At 41.8% G+C, this 17,287-nt stretch overlaps 1 protein-coding gene and 1 long non-coding RNA gene across 6 annotated transcripts in view; one reads left to right on the forward strand and one right to left on the reverse strand.

Annotated features, from left to right (window-relative positions):
• The window catches only part of LOC119852806, a 32,242-nt gene extending 29,373 nt beyond the window's left edge, over window positions 1-2,869 (reverse strand). For both annotated transcript variants that reach the window (XR_005291838.2, XR_006280207.1), the window contains exon 1: window positions 2,732-2,869. This is a non-coding gene — a long non-coding RNA (uncharacterized LOC119852806). The remainder of the gene's footprint in view (window positions 1-2,731) is intronic.
• Window positions 2,870-2,917: 48 nt separating this feature from the next.
• The window catches only part of LIN9 (lin-9 DREAM MuvB core complex component), a 63,231-nt gene continuing 48,861 nt past the window's right edge, over window positions 2,918-17,287 (forward strand). For 2 of the 4 annotated variants that reach the window (XM_038394581.2, XM_038394582.2), the window contains exon 1: window positions 2,918-3,011. In XM_038394581.2, the coding sequence (XP_038250509.1) occupies window positions 2,933-3,011 (79 nt within the window). In that variant the 5' untranslated portion in view covers window positions 2,918-2,932. Of the gene's footprint in view, window positions 3,012-10,309; window positions 10,341-17,287 lie in introns of those variants that run through there. The other 2 variants (XM_038394583.1, XM_038394584.2) reach the window with 2 other exon arrangements.

Genomic DNA, 17,287 nt, shown 5'->3' on the forward strand with positions numbered 1-17,287 from the left:
ACGTTCTCTATTGATATATTTGATGCAAACACTTTATAAAACAATGCAATTAAACTAACCATCTCCCTTTGCATCTCCCGCCTGCAATCACTTCATTTCATACTGTGCAGTGTGGAATGTTTGTGTTGATACATCTCAGTCACTGGAAGATAAGGGGAAGAATGGCTGCTAAATGGTTCTCTTTTTAGATAATATTGTTTCTGAATTTTTAGATGGAGACTGGATGCTAAGTTTCAGACTGTTGTGTCTGTCCTGCTAATGATGTTTGTTCTGTTCAACTAAACTGCTTTTAAGCACACTGGTTGTTGGAAAAGCCCCTCCTATCTTCTTCCCAAAACACATAGATCACAGTAGTTACTCTTACATACTGCAGAATTTTTCATAACTACAGCTATTTAAGCCTCACATATAAAGGATCCAAATGTGTGAAATTAGGCAAACAGTACAAACCCACCTTTCTTTTTTGAGTGAGGATTCCTACTGTATTCCACTGAGGGGTACGCGCATACACCCAGAGCCAGAGCTTTTTCAAAACAGTACACTATTGCTTATCAGTCTGCGCAGGCATCCTTGTACTGCCTCATGGTTTCGCCCAAGGAGATAAAGAGCAGGGCAGACAGACCATGTTTCCAGTTCTTTCTCACCACCGCGTCAGAGCTTCTGCTGTCCTCTTGCCCATTTTCCAAACTTTATAGAAAAACTGATTTTACTCTTGTTCATAATTAGGATTTTATTGTTTTTACAGTAATTTTCTAGTTCCTAGAAGTTTTATAGGATTAAGGACTTGGGATGCCGCTTTGGCAGTTTTCCGGCCAAACAATTCCCACCCTTCCAACATTAGGATCTGGGTACTGGATTATGCCGAAAACATTGGGATTCAAAGTCTGCACTTCCTGCCCTTGCATGTTTCCCATGAGCAAGGAGCTCCAACACTCTATGGTTTAGGGAAAGCCTACACTGCATCCATGTTCAGTATCTGCCTCTTCCTCCCTGCTCATACATGGGAAGGCTAAGCTCTTTGCCTCAAACAGCACCTCATGAAGGTTACCATGGGGTCGCAATCAGATCCTGGCCAAAGGGAACCCCCCCACCCTGTACGTCAGTCTGAAAAAATCTAAGAGCACTCCCCCTACCATGGAGCCTCTGTCCAGCTCTGTTAGTACCAGTGCTAGGGACCCCACAGTAAGTCTTCCTCCAAATCCAAGAAGGACGCTACATCATCCATGAGTTCTGGCCACTGAGGAGCAACGTATTCCAAGGCTCTCAAGAGCAGTAAGAGGCTGCTTATCTGTTCACTGGATCCACCAGTCCTGGTTCCAGAACCATGTACCCCTCCTGCTTCAGCTCTACCAGTGTCCCGTGAATTGTTGGTCAAGAGACGCATCCCTTTACCAGTCCTGGTCCCAGCCAGAAACTGGGTATCACTAACTCTGGGAAGACTTGGCAATGATCCTGGACCTCACAAAACTGTTTGCCCTGGAAAGAGTGAGGTCTCCCTGTGTTCCGGTATGCTCACCTGCGCAGAGGGCCCCCTCTCCTGCATTGGCCATACCCCTTTAAAGCATCCCCTTCCGCCAGCTCTATTGGCACCACAGTTCGTGCAGACTCCAGTGTTTCTGAGTCTGAGGATTTGGCTGTTTGACATAGTCTGCCGTTTCTGTTCTGGAGCTAGTACTAACAGAGGTTTCCAATGGTACTGTGGCAGTTCCCTCCTTTACCTCAGCCAAGGAGCCACTGGTATCTAGTTCCTTGGGCACTGACACAACAGGATCAACCCGGTTGACCATACTAGAGCTTATGCCCTCACTATGTCAACACAGGAGGACTCTCCTCTATTACCACCCCATCCCTTCATCAAGTAAACACTTGGAACCGGGGGTAGACGGTGCCAACGGACCTAGGGAGATTCCCTTCGTTGGCCCTAGACATGGCTGTGTCATCAACATTCTCCTCCTCACCCGATGACTATCGTCAATTTCAAGAGCTACTAGGCAGGATAGCCAGTGCTCTTGAGATCCCACTAGAAGTGCAGGACAGTCAGTACCATTTACTAGACATCCTGCACACATAGATATGGGCAAGCGGAGTCAACTAGATGAGGTTGAGAGTAGGCCCGAGAGCAGGAGTTCTCAAACCGTGTGTTGGGACCCCAAATTGCGTGACAACCCCATTTCAGTGGGGTTGCCAGGGCTACCCTTAGACTTGCTGGGAGCCAGGACTGAAGCCGAAGCCCAAGCTCTACCCTCACTCAGGGCCATGGAGCTCAGGATCAGGCTCTTCTCCCCCCTGGGGGCCAGGTAGTAATTTTGTTGTCAGAAGGGAGTCATGGTGCAATGAAGTCTGAGAGCCGCTGCTCTAGGTGGAGCGTTAGGCTGACCTAGGAGGGCCACTCATGTTCTAAAACCGAAATTGATTCGATTCCCCTGCAGTGCCACGCAACAGCGTCACTTGCCAGGGTCATGTCACCCGCTCGCGGGGAGGGGGGCAAATAAGCTGGGTGGGGAACCGTTTGGAGAGGAGGGAGGGAGCCTTATTTGGAAAACCAGGGCATAAGGAGGGTTGCTTAGAACAGGACCGTGGTTCTTTAACGATAACAGTATGAAAAGCGGCTCCTGCCTCCCTAAATTCAGGGTGCCCAGCTCCAAGGCACCCTCCCGCTACAGTAAAACGCGGGGTGGGGGGGGGGAGACCCCAGCACATTGTGAAGCGTGGGGAGAGGGACGGTGCTTACCAATAACAAGGGTGCAGAGCCCTGCAGCTGCTGTGGCGCGCTCAGGCTGAGAGCGGTGCACGCTGCCTGGAAGCAGGAGGCTCCGGGGCTGCCCCGCGCGCCGCCTCTGCCGCTGCAGCAGCCCGGCCAGCGGCACGAGCGCTCCTCGCCGCGTTCGAGCCGCCAGCGCCGCCTCGCGCACTGCCCGGACCCCTCCCCACAATGCACCGCGACAGGCAGCCTTTGAAAAAGCGGCGCGGCTCGTTCAAGATGGCGGAGCTGGATCAGCTGCCCGACGAGAGTGAGTAGCGACCCGCGCCCGCTCCCCGCCCGGCCCGACGCCTCCTCCCCCTCCCCGCGGGGCCCAGCCGCTCCTGGGCTCAGCTCGCCCCGGCCTGGCCGCCTCCCCCGGGCCGGGCCTGGCTGTTGCGGGCGCTGCTCGGGCCGGAGCCCGAGTCTCCTCCTCTTTCTCTGGAACCGGCCCGGCCCCCGCCCCGTCCCGCCACCCCCTGCCCCGCGCAGGCGGGAGGGGCCGCCCAGGGAGCGGGGCAGGGAGACCCGCGGGTTCCCGCCCCTCCCCTCCGGCGGAAGGGGGCCTGTACCCCGAGTTCGGGCGCAGCCTGACAGGCCGGGTCCACGGCCGCACCCGGGCCACGGTCGGGCCGCACCCGGGCCAGGGCGCTGCCTGTCAACAGATAGGGACGCGCCGTACAGCTGTGAGCATCGATACTGCCCTTGGGGCTCGGGAAGCTGCTCCTGGACGGGGGTGCTCAGCGCCTGGGGCAGGAGCGCTGCACTGGGGGGGATGGGACTCGGCCCAGGTAGGCAGGGGGGGCACAATGAGTGCCGTGCATTGAACAGGCCATTGCTGTGCCGTGTATCTTCGGAGGTACTAATAGTGCACTTGGCGAGAGGGTGACAGAAGGAAGTGCACTGTCTCTAGGGAGGCTTGTGGGTGGGACATAATGACATGCATATTGTACTGGGGGCACTAAAATGACCCAGGGAGATGGGGGGGTGCGCAAAGGCACACAAACATACACCAAAAGGAGTACTTGTGGCGCCTTAGAGGCTAACGAATTTATTTGAGTATAAGCTTTCGTGAGCTACAGCTCACTTCATCGGCTCATGAAAGCTTATGCTCAAATAAATTTGTTAGCCTCTAAGGCGCCACAAATACCCCTTTTTGTTTTTGCGAATACAGACTAACACAGCTGCTACTCTGAAACATACACTAAACGCTGTCTGACAGAGGCACCAGAGAAATGGGGGTCATGGAGACATGTAAACTGCATCCAGGGCCATGCCAAGAACGGGGATACACATATGCTGCACAGTGTCACACACTGCATGTGGGGACAGATGCAAACTAAACATAGTATGAGGGGGATATGAAGGCACACCCACTTACACTGTGTACAAAGACACAGACGTGCACTGTATATGTGGACACAAATGAACGTACAGAGAGGTTGATACATGTGCTGTATACAGAGACTTGCTGCATGTGAGGTAATACTGCGTAAGGTGTGTGAGGTAATATCTTTTATTGGACCAACTTGTGTTGGTAAGAAGAGCTCTGTTACTCTGAAGAAGAGCGCTGTGTTAGCCTGAAAGCTTTTGTCTCTCACCAGTATAAATAAGCGGTATACCTTCCCCTGTATTGTCTCTCTATATCCTGGGACCAACATGATTACACCACCACTGCATATACAGATTGTGGACAAACAAAACTACAAATACAGACAAAGGGAGATGTATGCTCGTTCATGGGAGTTATGCAAGCTATGTGCATACAGACATGTATACTATACATAAATATACAAATAGACACTGAAGAAAGAAAGCATGAAGGCACAGAAAAATGGTAGGGCTAATTGAAAAGGCACAAGAGTTTATTCAAGCTAAAACATGTAAGTCTCTGTAAAGTGTATCCATTAAAAAGGAGCATATGATACAGCATGTAAAGCATATAATTGAAACTAGGAGGGTTATTTGAGAATTTGAAGTACAAATCAAAGATATAAACAAGAAATTCTTTAGGTATATCAGAAGCAGAAAGACAGTGGGAGGATAGAGATTGCAAGAAGCATTTGGACAACAGGCTGGCATATTAAGTCCGTGTAGAGAAGTACAAGGAATGTACATCAGAAATAACCATTTGAACTACTTGTACACACTAATGTGTTCTAAATGAACTATAACAATGCAAGGTAAAATCCTAAATGGTTTAATTTAGAACAACCTGGTAAAAACTGATGCACAGTGATGCTCAACCAAATAAGCACAAATTTAGATTGAATTAAAACAAGGACAGAGCAATGGTTTTCAACCTTTTCCCTCCTAGTACCCTTTGTTACAACAGAAAAAGTTTAGGACCCTCCTCCCACTTAGCTCGAAGAAAAGGAGGATGTTCATGACCTCCAGATTGAGAACCCATGGGATAGAAAACAATATAAAAATATTATAATGCAACTGTAGAAGTCTATGGCCTCACCTTCAATACATTGTTCAAGTTCCCCTGTATGAAAACATACAGCTTATGCAAGGTTACTACAGACAGTCAGGAATGGAACCCACGTTTCCAACATGGCAAACCTTAGTCATATCTACTACACCACATTGCCTTTCTGACTGACTGACTTCCAACTTTGCTTATTCTATTTCTAACCAATATAAACCATATTCCTCTGCCAGCTGGTAATTACTCCAGTACATGAAATATTAAAGTTCTGAGCTGAGGATCTGAAGGTCACAGCATTCAAATCCTGCTGCTCGCCTATGTGAGAGGATGGCATGGTTGTATATAAAGAAAAGGAGTACTTGTGGCACCTTAGAGACTAACAAATTTATTTGAGCATAAGCTTTCGTGAGCTATAGCTCACTTCATCGGATGCATCTAAGCTCTAAGGTGCCACAAGTACTCCTTTTCTTTTTGCGAATACAGACTAACACGGCTGCTACTCTGAAACCGATGTGTATAAGTCACACATTAAGAAGACCTCTTTAAAACTGATTTTGCGCTTTAAGAACTAGGATAATCTGTAAATTAGAGTGTAAATTGACAAAATATGTTTCACATTTCAGTTGTGTCACATATTTAACCCAGGGGTAGTCAATAGGCAGGCTGTGGGTCAAATCCAAACCGCCCGACACTTTTGAAAGACCCAGAAATCTTTTTGTTTACTTTTCATTGGTTTTTTTATTATTTTTTCTGGAATGTGCGTGAGAGAGAGACACACACCTCCCATTTGTATCTGATTCACATAGGGTTAAAGCAGGAGTTCTCAAACTGGGGGTTGGGACCCCTTGGGGGTCACGAGGTTATTACATAGGAGGTTGCAAGCTGTCAGCCTCCACTCCAAACCCGGCTTTGCATCCTGCATTTATAATGGTGTTAAATATATAAAAAAGTATTTTTAATTTATAAAGGGGGGGTTGCATTCAGAGGTTTGCTATTTGAAAGGGGTCACCAATACAAAAGTTTGAGAACCACTGGGTTAAAGCCTGTGACAGCTCCCAACTAGAAAGCCTGGCTTTTTAGCACAAGCTGTAAAAACTCATGCTTTTAGCTCTGGAAATCTTTGGTTAATCTCTGGTGTCAGCCAAGGTGGTGGCTGTCGCATGCTGTCAGGTTTGAAGATGGAGAATTATGTGTTACAGTGTTGAGGATGGGGGATCGAGGGGAGGGGAAAGCGCAATAGGCAGACCTGCTGCTGCAGCAGCTCCTGGATGTATCTAATTTCCAGAAGTCCATGAGAGGTAAAAGTAGGAGTAGGCAGCGGTATAAACTCCTTCATAGAGGTTCTCTCCAGCTGTTTGGTTTTGTAGCCACTACTAAATATGGTGGGTTGCTCTTGGCCTACTTACTTTTTAACAGGTATAAAATGATTATAAGAGATACAGAACTTTCTAAGGCTTGTTACAGCCTCTTACACCCTTCAGAAAGGTCATTGCAGTTACGAAGGGTTGTGCAGTGCAGTGCAGTTTCTCCTTCTGATTCCAAGGCAGGTACAGCTCTCCTTCTCCCTGACCCTTGGGAGCTATCCACTGATGAGTTTAAAAAAAAAAAAAAAAAAAACCAAAAAACCCTGCTTTTAGTGGATAGGTAAGGTTGCATTGGTATACATATCATCCATCCAAAACCTTAAAAGTTTGAAAATAACAAATTAAGGGAAAATTCTTCTGTATTCCTTGCCAGCTTTATATTGCCTACAACACTGTCAATAACACATTTTAACACTTCATAAGACTTTCACTTCCATCTCCAACATAAACTGAAAAACAATATGTACCTCAACTTCATCAAACTTGCACAAATCTTATTGGCAATGTGGCATATTGGTGTGTATTTTATGTGACTAGATTGGCACATCTGACTGTTGCACAATCCACGTATTTGTTAAGTTAATATGCTTTATATATAAGAGCTAGGTATTATTAATAATGCTGAGGTCACCATTAAGGTTTTGGGTTAGAGTGGAAGTTTGAAGCTGGGATATGTATTGCTTTTCAGTATCTGTTGAAGATGGAAGTGAAAGCTTTATGGAGTGTTAGAATGTGTTATTGACAGGGTTGTAGGCAATATGAAGATAGCAAGAAACGCAGGAAACTTTTTTCTTAATACTTCTTTCTGTGTTCTTTGGATTTTGTTGGCTGGGGTGTCACTTTAAGTGTTACTAAGCATAGTTTTTGTTTGTGAATTAAGTATGAGACTGGAGGTGAAGAGACAGATGTTAAGAGTCCTGGTTCTGGCACTGATTTTCTATATAACTTTGGATATGTCACTTAACCTTTCTGAGCTTCAGATTCTCAATCTGTAAAATGGAAGTAACAGTACCTACAAAATATTCTGGTAAATTGCTATAACAGTGCAAAGGATTACACGAGTCAGTGTCCGATAGGAGTAGAATATAGGACCGCCGTGCTTTCCGTCTTCTGCATAGCCCATTAACCCAAGTGGATTTTCAGGAACATTACATTTTGTTAGCTTTTTTCAGAATTTACCATTGTGAATTTTTATATAAAATAGGTTGTAGTTAAACCGCTTGTTCTCTATGGCAAGATGGACCTAAATTCTACTTCATGATTACCAGTTTTTGCACTAGATGAGAACTTGTGCAGCAGCTTCATTTTTCTTTTTGTAGAAATTTTTTTAATCGATTTAAATGTGCCATTGAATGTAGCTGATAACCCTGTTGTTTATTTGATACATTCAGTTTATTATACACTATCCTGACATTTTTCATTTTTTAATATGCGAAAGATTGTTATCTTGACAATGCCTAATTGCATTCTAGAATTTGTCAGGGGGCTGGGATAACTGGGCAGGAAACATTTGGGACTCCTAACATCTGGAGATGCGGGGGGGAGGCAGTTTGAAATTGTAGGATGAACACACTAGGTTTATGCTTCTGCTAGAATTATCATAGGTGAAGTAGTTAAACTATTATCTTCAGGTTTTAGACTTAATATGCCACTGAAATTAATATAGGGATATTCACACTTCTGATTCATTGATTCAGACTGTCTGCAGACTCAGGAAGACAATAATGCAGTGGATTATACTAATTTAATGCTTTCAAGGCTTCACAGTTGGGAGAGCTAGAATCATTTTTTAAATGAAAATGGAGAATGTGGCTCACATTTCTGTGACAAGAGGTAGATAGGGTCAGTGGCAGATCCCATAGCTGAAGAATCACAGAATACAAAGGGCCCTGATTATAGTTCCCTAAAGATTCTGATCTGTAGCAGTAAAAGTATTTCAGGCATAGCAGTCATTGGATTTGTATATTTAAGACTGTGTTGTGCGCATAGTATGGCTGCTACCCAGGGAATTATTGTGCTAATTTTACCACATGAATGCATTTGTTTTCATTTTATATCCTGGTAAATTTGGAACTCTGAGGTAAATGATTGATGATTTTGCAGTTCTAAACGTGGCATCAATTTCTTGGTTTTTTTTGAGAAGTAAGATTAAAAATAGCTGTACTCTTTAGTATGATTGCTACACATCTTGTGTTATGCTGCCACTGCTAGCCAGTCTAATTTGTAGAATACTGTATACATATACTTGCGGCTGAGTGAATTGGATGTCTTTTATTACTGGGGTCCTCGAGCTGATGTTGCAGTCTCTTGGCTGGAAACCTTGGGAGTTCATGAAAGAAACAATTTTATGCTACCAGAAAGTATGAGGCATTGCTGCCAAGGGGACAAGTGCTACAAAAATAAATAAAATTTTACAATATTCAGCTTCTAAAATTGTGTAGTTTATTTAGGAAAATTTAAGACAATGTTGGGGTATGGTTCCAAGTAGTTTTCTTTCAGTCCTTGTAAATACATTTAGTAAACAGTTTTTAGGAAGACACTTACTATCCCTTACATGCTATTAATAATATATTAATTAATTTGATTAAAATTTGATCTATGTAAACATTGATTATAATATGATTGGGAATGTCCAGACTCTACATAAATATTTTTGTTTGATCCACCACACCTGTCAAGGTTCCTTCCCCATTCTGAACTCTAGGGTACAGATGTGGGGACCTGCATGAAAAAACCCCTAAGCTTATTTTTACCAGCTTAGGTTAAAACTTCCCTAAGGTACAAACTATTTTACCTTTTGCCCCTGGACTTTATTGCTGCCACCACCAAGCGTCCAACAAATGTATAACAGGGAAAGAGCCTGTTTGGATACGTCTTTCCCCCAAAAATCCTCCCAAACCCCCTTTCCTGGGGAAGGCTTGGTAAAAATCCTCACCGATTTGCATAGGTGAACGCAGACCCAAACCCTTGGATCTTAAGAACAATGAAAAAGCAACCAGGTTCTTAAAAGAAGAATTTTAATTGAAGAAAAAGTAAAAGAATCACCTCTGTAAAATCAGGATGGTAAATATCTTACAGGGTAATCAGATTCAAAACATAGAGAATCCCTCTAGGCAAAACCTTAAGTTACAAAAAGATACAAAAAGAGGAATATACATTCCATTCAGCACAACTTATTTTATCAGCCATTTAAATAAAACAGAATCTAACGCATATCTAACTAGATTGCTTATTAGCCCTTTACAGGAATTCTGACCAGCATTCCTGCTCTGGTCCCAGCAAAAGCAACACACAGACAGAGAGAACCCTTTGTTCCCCCCCCCCCCTCCCCCCACTACAGCTTTGAAAGTATCTTGTCTCCTCATTGGTCATTTTGGTCAGGTGCCAGCGAGGTTATCTTTAGCTTCTTAACCCTTTACAGATGAAAGGGTTTTTTCCTCTGTCCAGGAGGGATTTAAAGGTGGTTAGCCTTCCCTTTATATTTATGACAGCACCTCTGACAAATAATTTTAAAAGATATTATATTTGAAAAGTCTACGTAAAACTTGTTTTAATGCACTTGTTGCTTGCTCTTCTGACTGAGTAGCAGCCGCAAAGGCTGTTCTCAGAGCTGTGAATAGTTCTGATGGCATTTCTATAGTGTGATGCATAAGCGAGGAAGTTGTGTACTGTCAGCTTCTGTATTTTTCACAATGAATTTATTGCTTTTTAAATATGGTGGTGTGACAGTCTTATTCATCCTCCATATAGGTATACCACCAGGAGCAGTATTACAGCATCCATGTTCCTCAGCCACTTCTGGGTGAGATCATAGTTCAGTTTCCAGGTCTGTTCAGGCTTGGTATCTCTACTGAGACTAGCCAAAATTGGTTATATTGGTTATATATATTGGTAATATATATATATATATATTGGTATTGACAGTGATGATTGTTTGAAAAAATGGCCATCAGTAGTATATACCAGTAATAACTGAACCGACACCACCTAGTTACAGGTTACTTTCCAGCCATCAAATTGTAATAACTTTTGCCTCTGTCTACGGTACAAGCACAACCATGTTTTTCTAACTCTTTCTTTGATCTGCTTATAAAACATATGACTGAGTTTTGTTCATGTACTGTACACTGCTTTTCACAAGACAACTGTATCAATCCCGTTTGCATGTGCATAGCTGCCACACTGCTTGTGTTTGTATCCATGCATTCTGGGAAAATCGGGGCAGCTATCCCATCTTGCTTCACTAGGGCATAGGACTTGGAGGACATACAGAGTGACACCAACAGTACATAGAACAATGCACTTTGGTATATCCTCCTTCACAGAGAACAGGGAGAAAGGATAAGCCAAACTAGTTGCACTGATGTGATTAGGGGATCCCATCTCTGATGTGGGGAAAAAAGCATGCCCACTTAATTACAGGAAGAGATACATCTGAGGCCACTGGCAGGAATGAAACTCTCGGAGCTGTCCTAGTTACTCCTAGAGTATTACCATGTTGTATGTGGACAAAAAACATCTAAAGCCAACCATGACATTGATTACAAACCTATTTGAAAGTTGTAATGTAATCAGTTTCAAAGTCACTGCTGGTCAGGGCTGGATTCAAACTGGTTAGCAACCTAGAGTGGGAAAGGCTTTGCATCCTTCTGTCCCTCATCTGAATCATATAGTCCCCCTTTTGGATTGTGTATGCATGTTATCTAGGTTTGCTAAATAAGGAAGAACAAAAGCTGTAAATATTAAAAAGTTTATTTTCAAAGTCTCAAGTGGATATTACAAATGATACAGAGTTAAAAAACACTAAGGGGGGGTCCCCAAAAACTATTTTTAAACAAGCGCTCATCAGTATTCTTATTTTAAATAAACGTAGGACCAGCTGTGAAAATGGTGTAATTTAAACTTCAAATACACTAGTTTGTTTTACATGGGTATATGTAGAAAATTGTGTCAAAGCTTCCACAATCACTGGTATTAAGTCACATTTGCTACACTTTATGAACCTTCTTAGTTCAGTTTTAGGTCAAAAAGAAGATGGGAAGGATAATCACTATCAAAACTGTACTTTCTGAATGGGGGAGAAGTAGTTTTAAGCAAGTCTTTTGTGTGCCTCTTGGAATCTCAAAGACCTCTACCCCACATTAGATCTGTCTTTCTTTCATAGAAGATGGTGCAGTTTCCTTCTGAGCTCATTATTGTTGCTCACAAATCAGCTAGAGGAGATGCTTCAGATCATCTTCATTGTAAGCCTTCTTAAGTGATTTCCTGGGCTGAGAGCAAAAGATTGGACCTAGAAACAGAACCTTGGTGCTGCATGTGGTATCTGAGATCACTAACTTCGGTACTAATGGACCTGCCCATGAGCCTCATCCTGAATATAGGAACTGCCATGCTGGATCAGACTAATAGTCCATCTAGTCTAGTATTCTGTTTCTGATAATGGCCAGTACCAAATGTTTCAGAGGAAAATGCAAGAAACCTCACAGTGGCCATTAGGGAATAGTCCTGAGAGGAATTTTTTTTTCTAACTTCCCTGTTAGTCATTGGCTGAGTGAATAAAAACTGATGATTTAAAAACTAAAAATTGGATATTTTACATTTATTTTTAAAAATAAAAATGTATTTAATTTAAAGTTATTTAAAATTAAATTTGAAATTATGACAATCTATGTTAAGTCCAAAAAAGTCAAACTGCTGTACTGTTGGAAATCGCTGCCTAAGTGCCCGTAACCAGAGTTCGTTGAAATGCAACCAGCTTTTAACAGCAGTAGCCTCTTCTGCAGATGAAGAGAGAATATTTTCTTCCTTTTATTTTATTCAGCTAGTTCTGTTCTATGATTTGTTGTTAAATGTTAAGATACCATTTGGGAGTTGAAAAAGCAGGAAAATTTGTTTTCCTCTTCTAATCTATGAATAAAAGCTAAATGTTGAGAGGATGAGATCTACTAGTTTTAAAATTGTGAAGAACATGGTGACCAGAAACAATCACTTCAATTCACTATTGTTTAATACATCAGTTAGTTTTAAATGCAAAGCATGTTTTGATAAACTTCCTTTTTTTCCTTATAGTTTTATTTAACTAATAAAAAACAAATTTAAAATACTGTTTTGTGCATTAATTGACTTGCAATTTTCATCCAAGAGTTTGACATTAATTTTTTATTAGTGATTTTATCACCTAGTAAATATGTACATAATAAAAAATGTAAATTAAAACTCTGAATAAATGTTAAGCTATATAATTACTTGAATAAATGTATATAGATATAGTGTTAACCACTTGGATAACAACAACAATCAAAAAGGAAGCTGCTAAATTTAGATGAAAAATCTAAATATTTAGGAAAATACCTAAAAGTACAAATGCAAAACAATGCATAAATAAATAAATGCAATTTATTGCAATGCAATAACATTGATTATTTTGAATTATATCAAGGTTTCTTGCTTGCTGATTTAAATCAATCCATCTGATGATTGGCTGAGGGCCCAAAGTATGAGCATTCATATCCACTACTGAAAAATATTATATATGATGTAACTTTGCATCATCCACATTAATGCCTAATCCCTTTTGAAATCCTGCAAGCTCTTGACCTCAGTGATTTCTTGTGTTAGTGAGTTCCAGAAGTGAATTATGCTTTTTATGTTTTTTTAATTCAAATATTTCACCTGGTTTATTTGTTCTCTTTCAGTTTTTGAATGTTTCTTGCCTTGTTCTCATGTTGTTAGAGAGGATAAATGGGAGTGCCCCATCTACCTTTTCTGCGTGACTGCTGCAGTATGGTAGCTAGTGTCTTGGACCTTCCACTCTAGTGACTTAGATTCATAGATACTAAGGTCAGAAGGGACCATTCTGATCATCTAGTCCGACCTCCTGCACAGCGCAGGCCACAGAACGTCACCCACCCACTCCTATGAAAAACCTCACCCATGTCTGAGCTATTGAAGTCCTTAAATCATGGTTCAAAACTTCAAGGAGCAGAGAAGCCTCCCTCCAGTCAACCATGCCCCATGCTACAGAGGAAGGCAAAAAAAACCTCCAGAGCCTCTCCAATCTGCCCTGGAGGAAAATTCCTTCCCGACCCCAAATATGGCAATCAGCTAAACCCTGAGCACATGGGCAAGATTCACCAGCCAGATACCCAGGAAATAATTTTCTATAGTATATACTTGTTGTTCTTTAATTTAACAGAGGGCCAGTTTGGACAAGGTTGTTTTTTTAATAAAAAAAAAAAAATCCCCTCTGGAACCACAAATGAATCCTGTTTCCTCTTGCTCACCTTAAAAAAAAAATTCCTCCTTTGGAGCTGCCCATTCCCTGTTGGACTCCATCTCTGTAACCTATATGAACGAAACTATGAATATACTTCAAAAATAAAGAACTGAAAAAGTATGGAGATTCACACCTCTTTTCCATTATAGATTGCGTTTAGACACATTCTCCATGTTGCATCTCCTATCTATGTTCAAGGTATGGGGGAGGGGAAGGGAAGTATCTACAATGACAAATAATGGTCTTGTATTGAGAGAGCTTTTCAACCATTACATTTCTCTGAGCTTTTAGTTCACCTTCCTATAATAGGCAGAGCTGGCAGTGCTGCCTGTAGTTAAGGTTGCCTAACAGTTCCCATTATAAAAACTTGTCTTCAGTTACTTATAACTTTGCCAGACTTTAACCATTTGGATAAAATTTCCAATACCAAGTGTCTGCTTCAAGCTTATTTTTGGAGGGAAAGTTTCAGCAAAAACGGTTCAGTCATTTCCAAGAACTAGGTTAGGGGAAAATTGTTATTTTGCCAGTATTTTTTTTAAAAAAATACTTATTACAGTTTCACTGAGCAACTCTAGTACTTCCATGTTTTGGAGCAGTGATTAGAAATTTGGAAAGGAGATGACACTGGTGAATGAGAAATGACTTTTCTTTCCTCATGAAAATTTACCCAAATTTGGCTGAATTAATAGCCTCTGAAAATCGCACATGATCAGTATAGACATCTTAGAGTCTGAGAGCAAAATGCTTACACAATTTAGTATAATGTTTGGAGAATGCTGTTTCACCACTCTTTGTCCCAGTTATACTGAGCATGCTCCATTCTGGGGCTGAGCAGGACTTCTACAGTTGCTGCTCCTGGCAGCTATAGGCCACTGTGGCAACATGTTCCAGAATTGAAAGTAGAGAGTCTCTCTCCTGTGCTGGCCATGCTCCCCCTGTTGGTATTGTGGCACTATAGAAGAGAAGAGAACACCCAGATTCAACTGAAGAAGAGTGAAAAGTTTATTGGGGGAGCAGAGGGGGCAGAGGCATGGTGCCAGCATGGGAGGAGGGATAGAAGAAAGGGGATTAGGGACAGGTTGTGGTGGGAATGGGAGACAGAAGCAGAGAAATAGGCTCTGGTGAGAACATGCTAAAGGAGGGGTGCGGAAGGGGACAGGCTGTGGGGAACAAGAGCAGAAAGGTTTGTAACCACTAAAAACTACTCATTTCCAAAACGTGGAACAGAATCTAGAATTCCTGGACCCCAGTATTTCTCTGTTGCCAGCAAATAACTGTAAATCCACTGGCAAAATGTGTATCTCAGACCCTTCTAGTGACTGCTCTGCATGGTGGAAAACTAAAGGCTCCAGCATGTTGATGACTCGTGTGGGGGTCAGTATAGTTTGATATGATGGAAATACTATTGAGTTTTTGTTGTTTTTTCTTTTTTTTTTAATGTAGAAAATTTACCTATCAAATCCCCTACATTTAAATGACATTAACATTGCAAAGTCAAGCAATAGGTGCAACGTTAATTTGGTTCTTTTGTGTGTATGCACTATGATACTGTCACACTGTCTGGAGTGGCTCATAGCTGTGAGTGCCTACCTCACGCAAACTGTCAAAAAACAGGACAGACCCACCCAAAAAACTGGTAGTATTTTCTATAATTACATATCACCACACTAGGAACAAACGTGTGCTCCTAGATCAATATACCAGTCTTACTGTGGAGTCACAGACAGTCCCCTAGGCTCTCCAGTCTTGCCACATAGGCAAACTGGACTTTGTGATAAACCAAAAACCATATCACATCAGATTGCTTTCAGTCCCAAGGGATCAGTCACCTACCTCAGATCAATTGGTACTCCAGTTCTTACATCAAAGACAATTGCTGGCAGCCAATTCTATAGTAAACTAACTATTGGTTTATTAGCTAAGAAAAGGAAATGAGAGTTATTGAGAGGTTAAAGCATGTAAAATATGTTAACAGGTAAATCACAGTTTGTAATTCCAAATGGTAGCAGTGATGTAATAAAATGCAATTTTCCCAAAAGTGTTTTCAGGGTACCCAGATTATCTCTGGGGATCTCAGCTTTGCGTCTGGTACACTGCCCTGTAAGAATCCAAAGAGAGAGAGAGGATCTTTCCATGAATTCAATTTATAGCTGCTTCTCACCGAAACCAAGCAGTGTCATTACCCACATGGGCTTTTCCTTTGATGACAATGAGTGAGGAATGCACTTAGAGTCCTCGACTTCAGTCATCACACACAATGACCACTTGCTTTGAAATTAGCTTTTTATGTTAAAGTTATTCATTTGCATTCCAAAAGATTTTTCTCTTTAGATGAGTTATTTAGTTACAGGGGTGTATACACAATGTAAAAGGTTGCCATTCCATTATAACAAAATATAGATAAGTGAACACGATACAAGTAACATTCCACTAGTTTTCATGAAGTTTAAACATCTGAATACACACTTACTCATTTAACGCTTTGATCTATACTAACACCCAAGTGAATTGGCCAGGGTTCTGACCTAGCTGACACCTGGTTTGCCAGTGTTGCCATGTTTAATTACAAGGGTGTTTTTTTTTTTTTTCCATCAACCCCCATCCTCTTTTAGTTGGGATGAACAGTGTTTCAGGGTTTTGTGTAGCGAATGAGACTGTTTTCTTTAGAACCTCTGCCTCATCTCTTGAAGAAGTTGGAAGGTGTGTCACTAATAAGGCATGGGATGTCAGAAAGAGAAAGGATAGTTTGTGGTTAAGGCAGTTGAAGCCATTCTTGAGAATTTAATTCTATCCCTGTTTCTGCCACTGAATTTCTGTGTGATTTTGGGCAAGTCCCTTAAAACAAATTTTTACAGTTGGCCACAAATTGAGTGTTCCTCATTTTTTTGAGTTCCTAACTTGAGACATGTGACCTGATTTGTAGAAGTGCTCTTCAAGTCCCTTCTGGGCTTTAAAATCTGTGAATCTACTGAATATCTGTGAGGGGAGAATTGCACCACAGATACAACCTTCCATCCCATTGTCCCTCACTTGTACCCCAAGATTGAAGAAGCTAAAGAAATTCCGCCCCCCCCCTTTTTTTTAAAATTTCATTGTGGAACCTTGGTAGACTACATTCTACCACAAAATGGTGACACCTAAATAATGTTTACATGTCCTAATTAAAACAGTATCAAATATGTGAATCCACATAGAAATGTTTCAGAGTAGCAGCCGTGTTAGTCTGTATTCGCAAAAAGAAAAGGAGTACTTGTGGCACCTTAGAGACTAACAAATTTATTAGAGCATAAGCTTTCGTGAGCTACAGCTCACTTCATCGGATGCATCCGATGAAGTGAGCTGTAGCTCACGAAAGCTTATGCTCTAATAAATTTGTTAGTCTCTAAGGTGCCACAAGTACTCCTTTTCTCTTTTCACATAGAAATGTGTGTTTCAGAAGTAAAGTTTGCCTAGAGTTGGCTACATTCATTTAT

This window comes from Dermochelys coriacea, chromosome 3, assembly GCF_009764565.3.
Source record: "Dermochelys coriacea isolate rDerCor1 chromosome 3, rDerCor1.pri.v4, whole genome shotgun sequence".
NCBI lineage: Eukaryota > Metazoa > Chordata > Testudines > Dermochelyidae > Dermochelys > Dermochelys coriacea.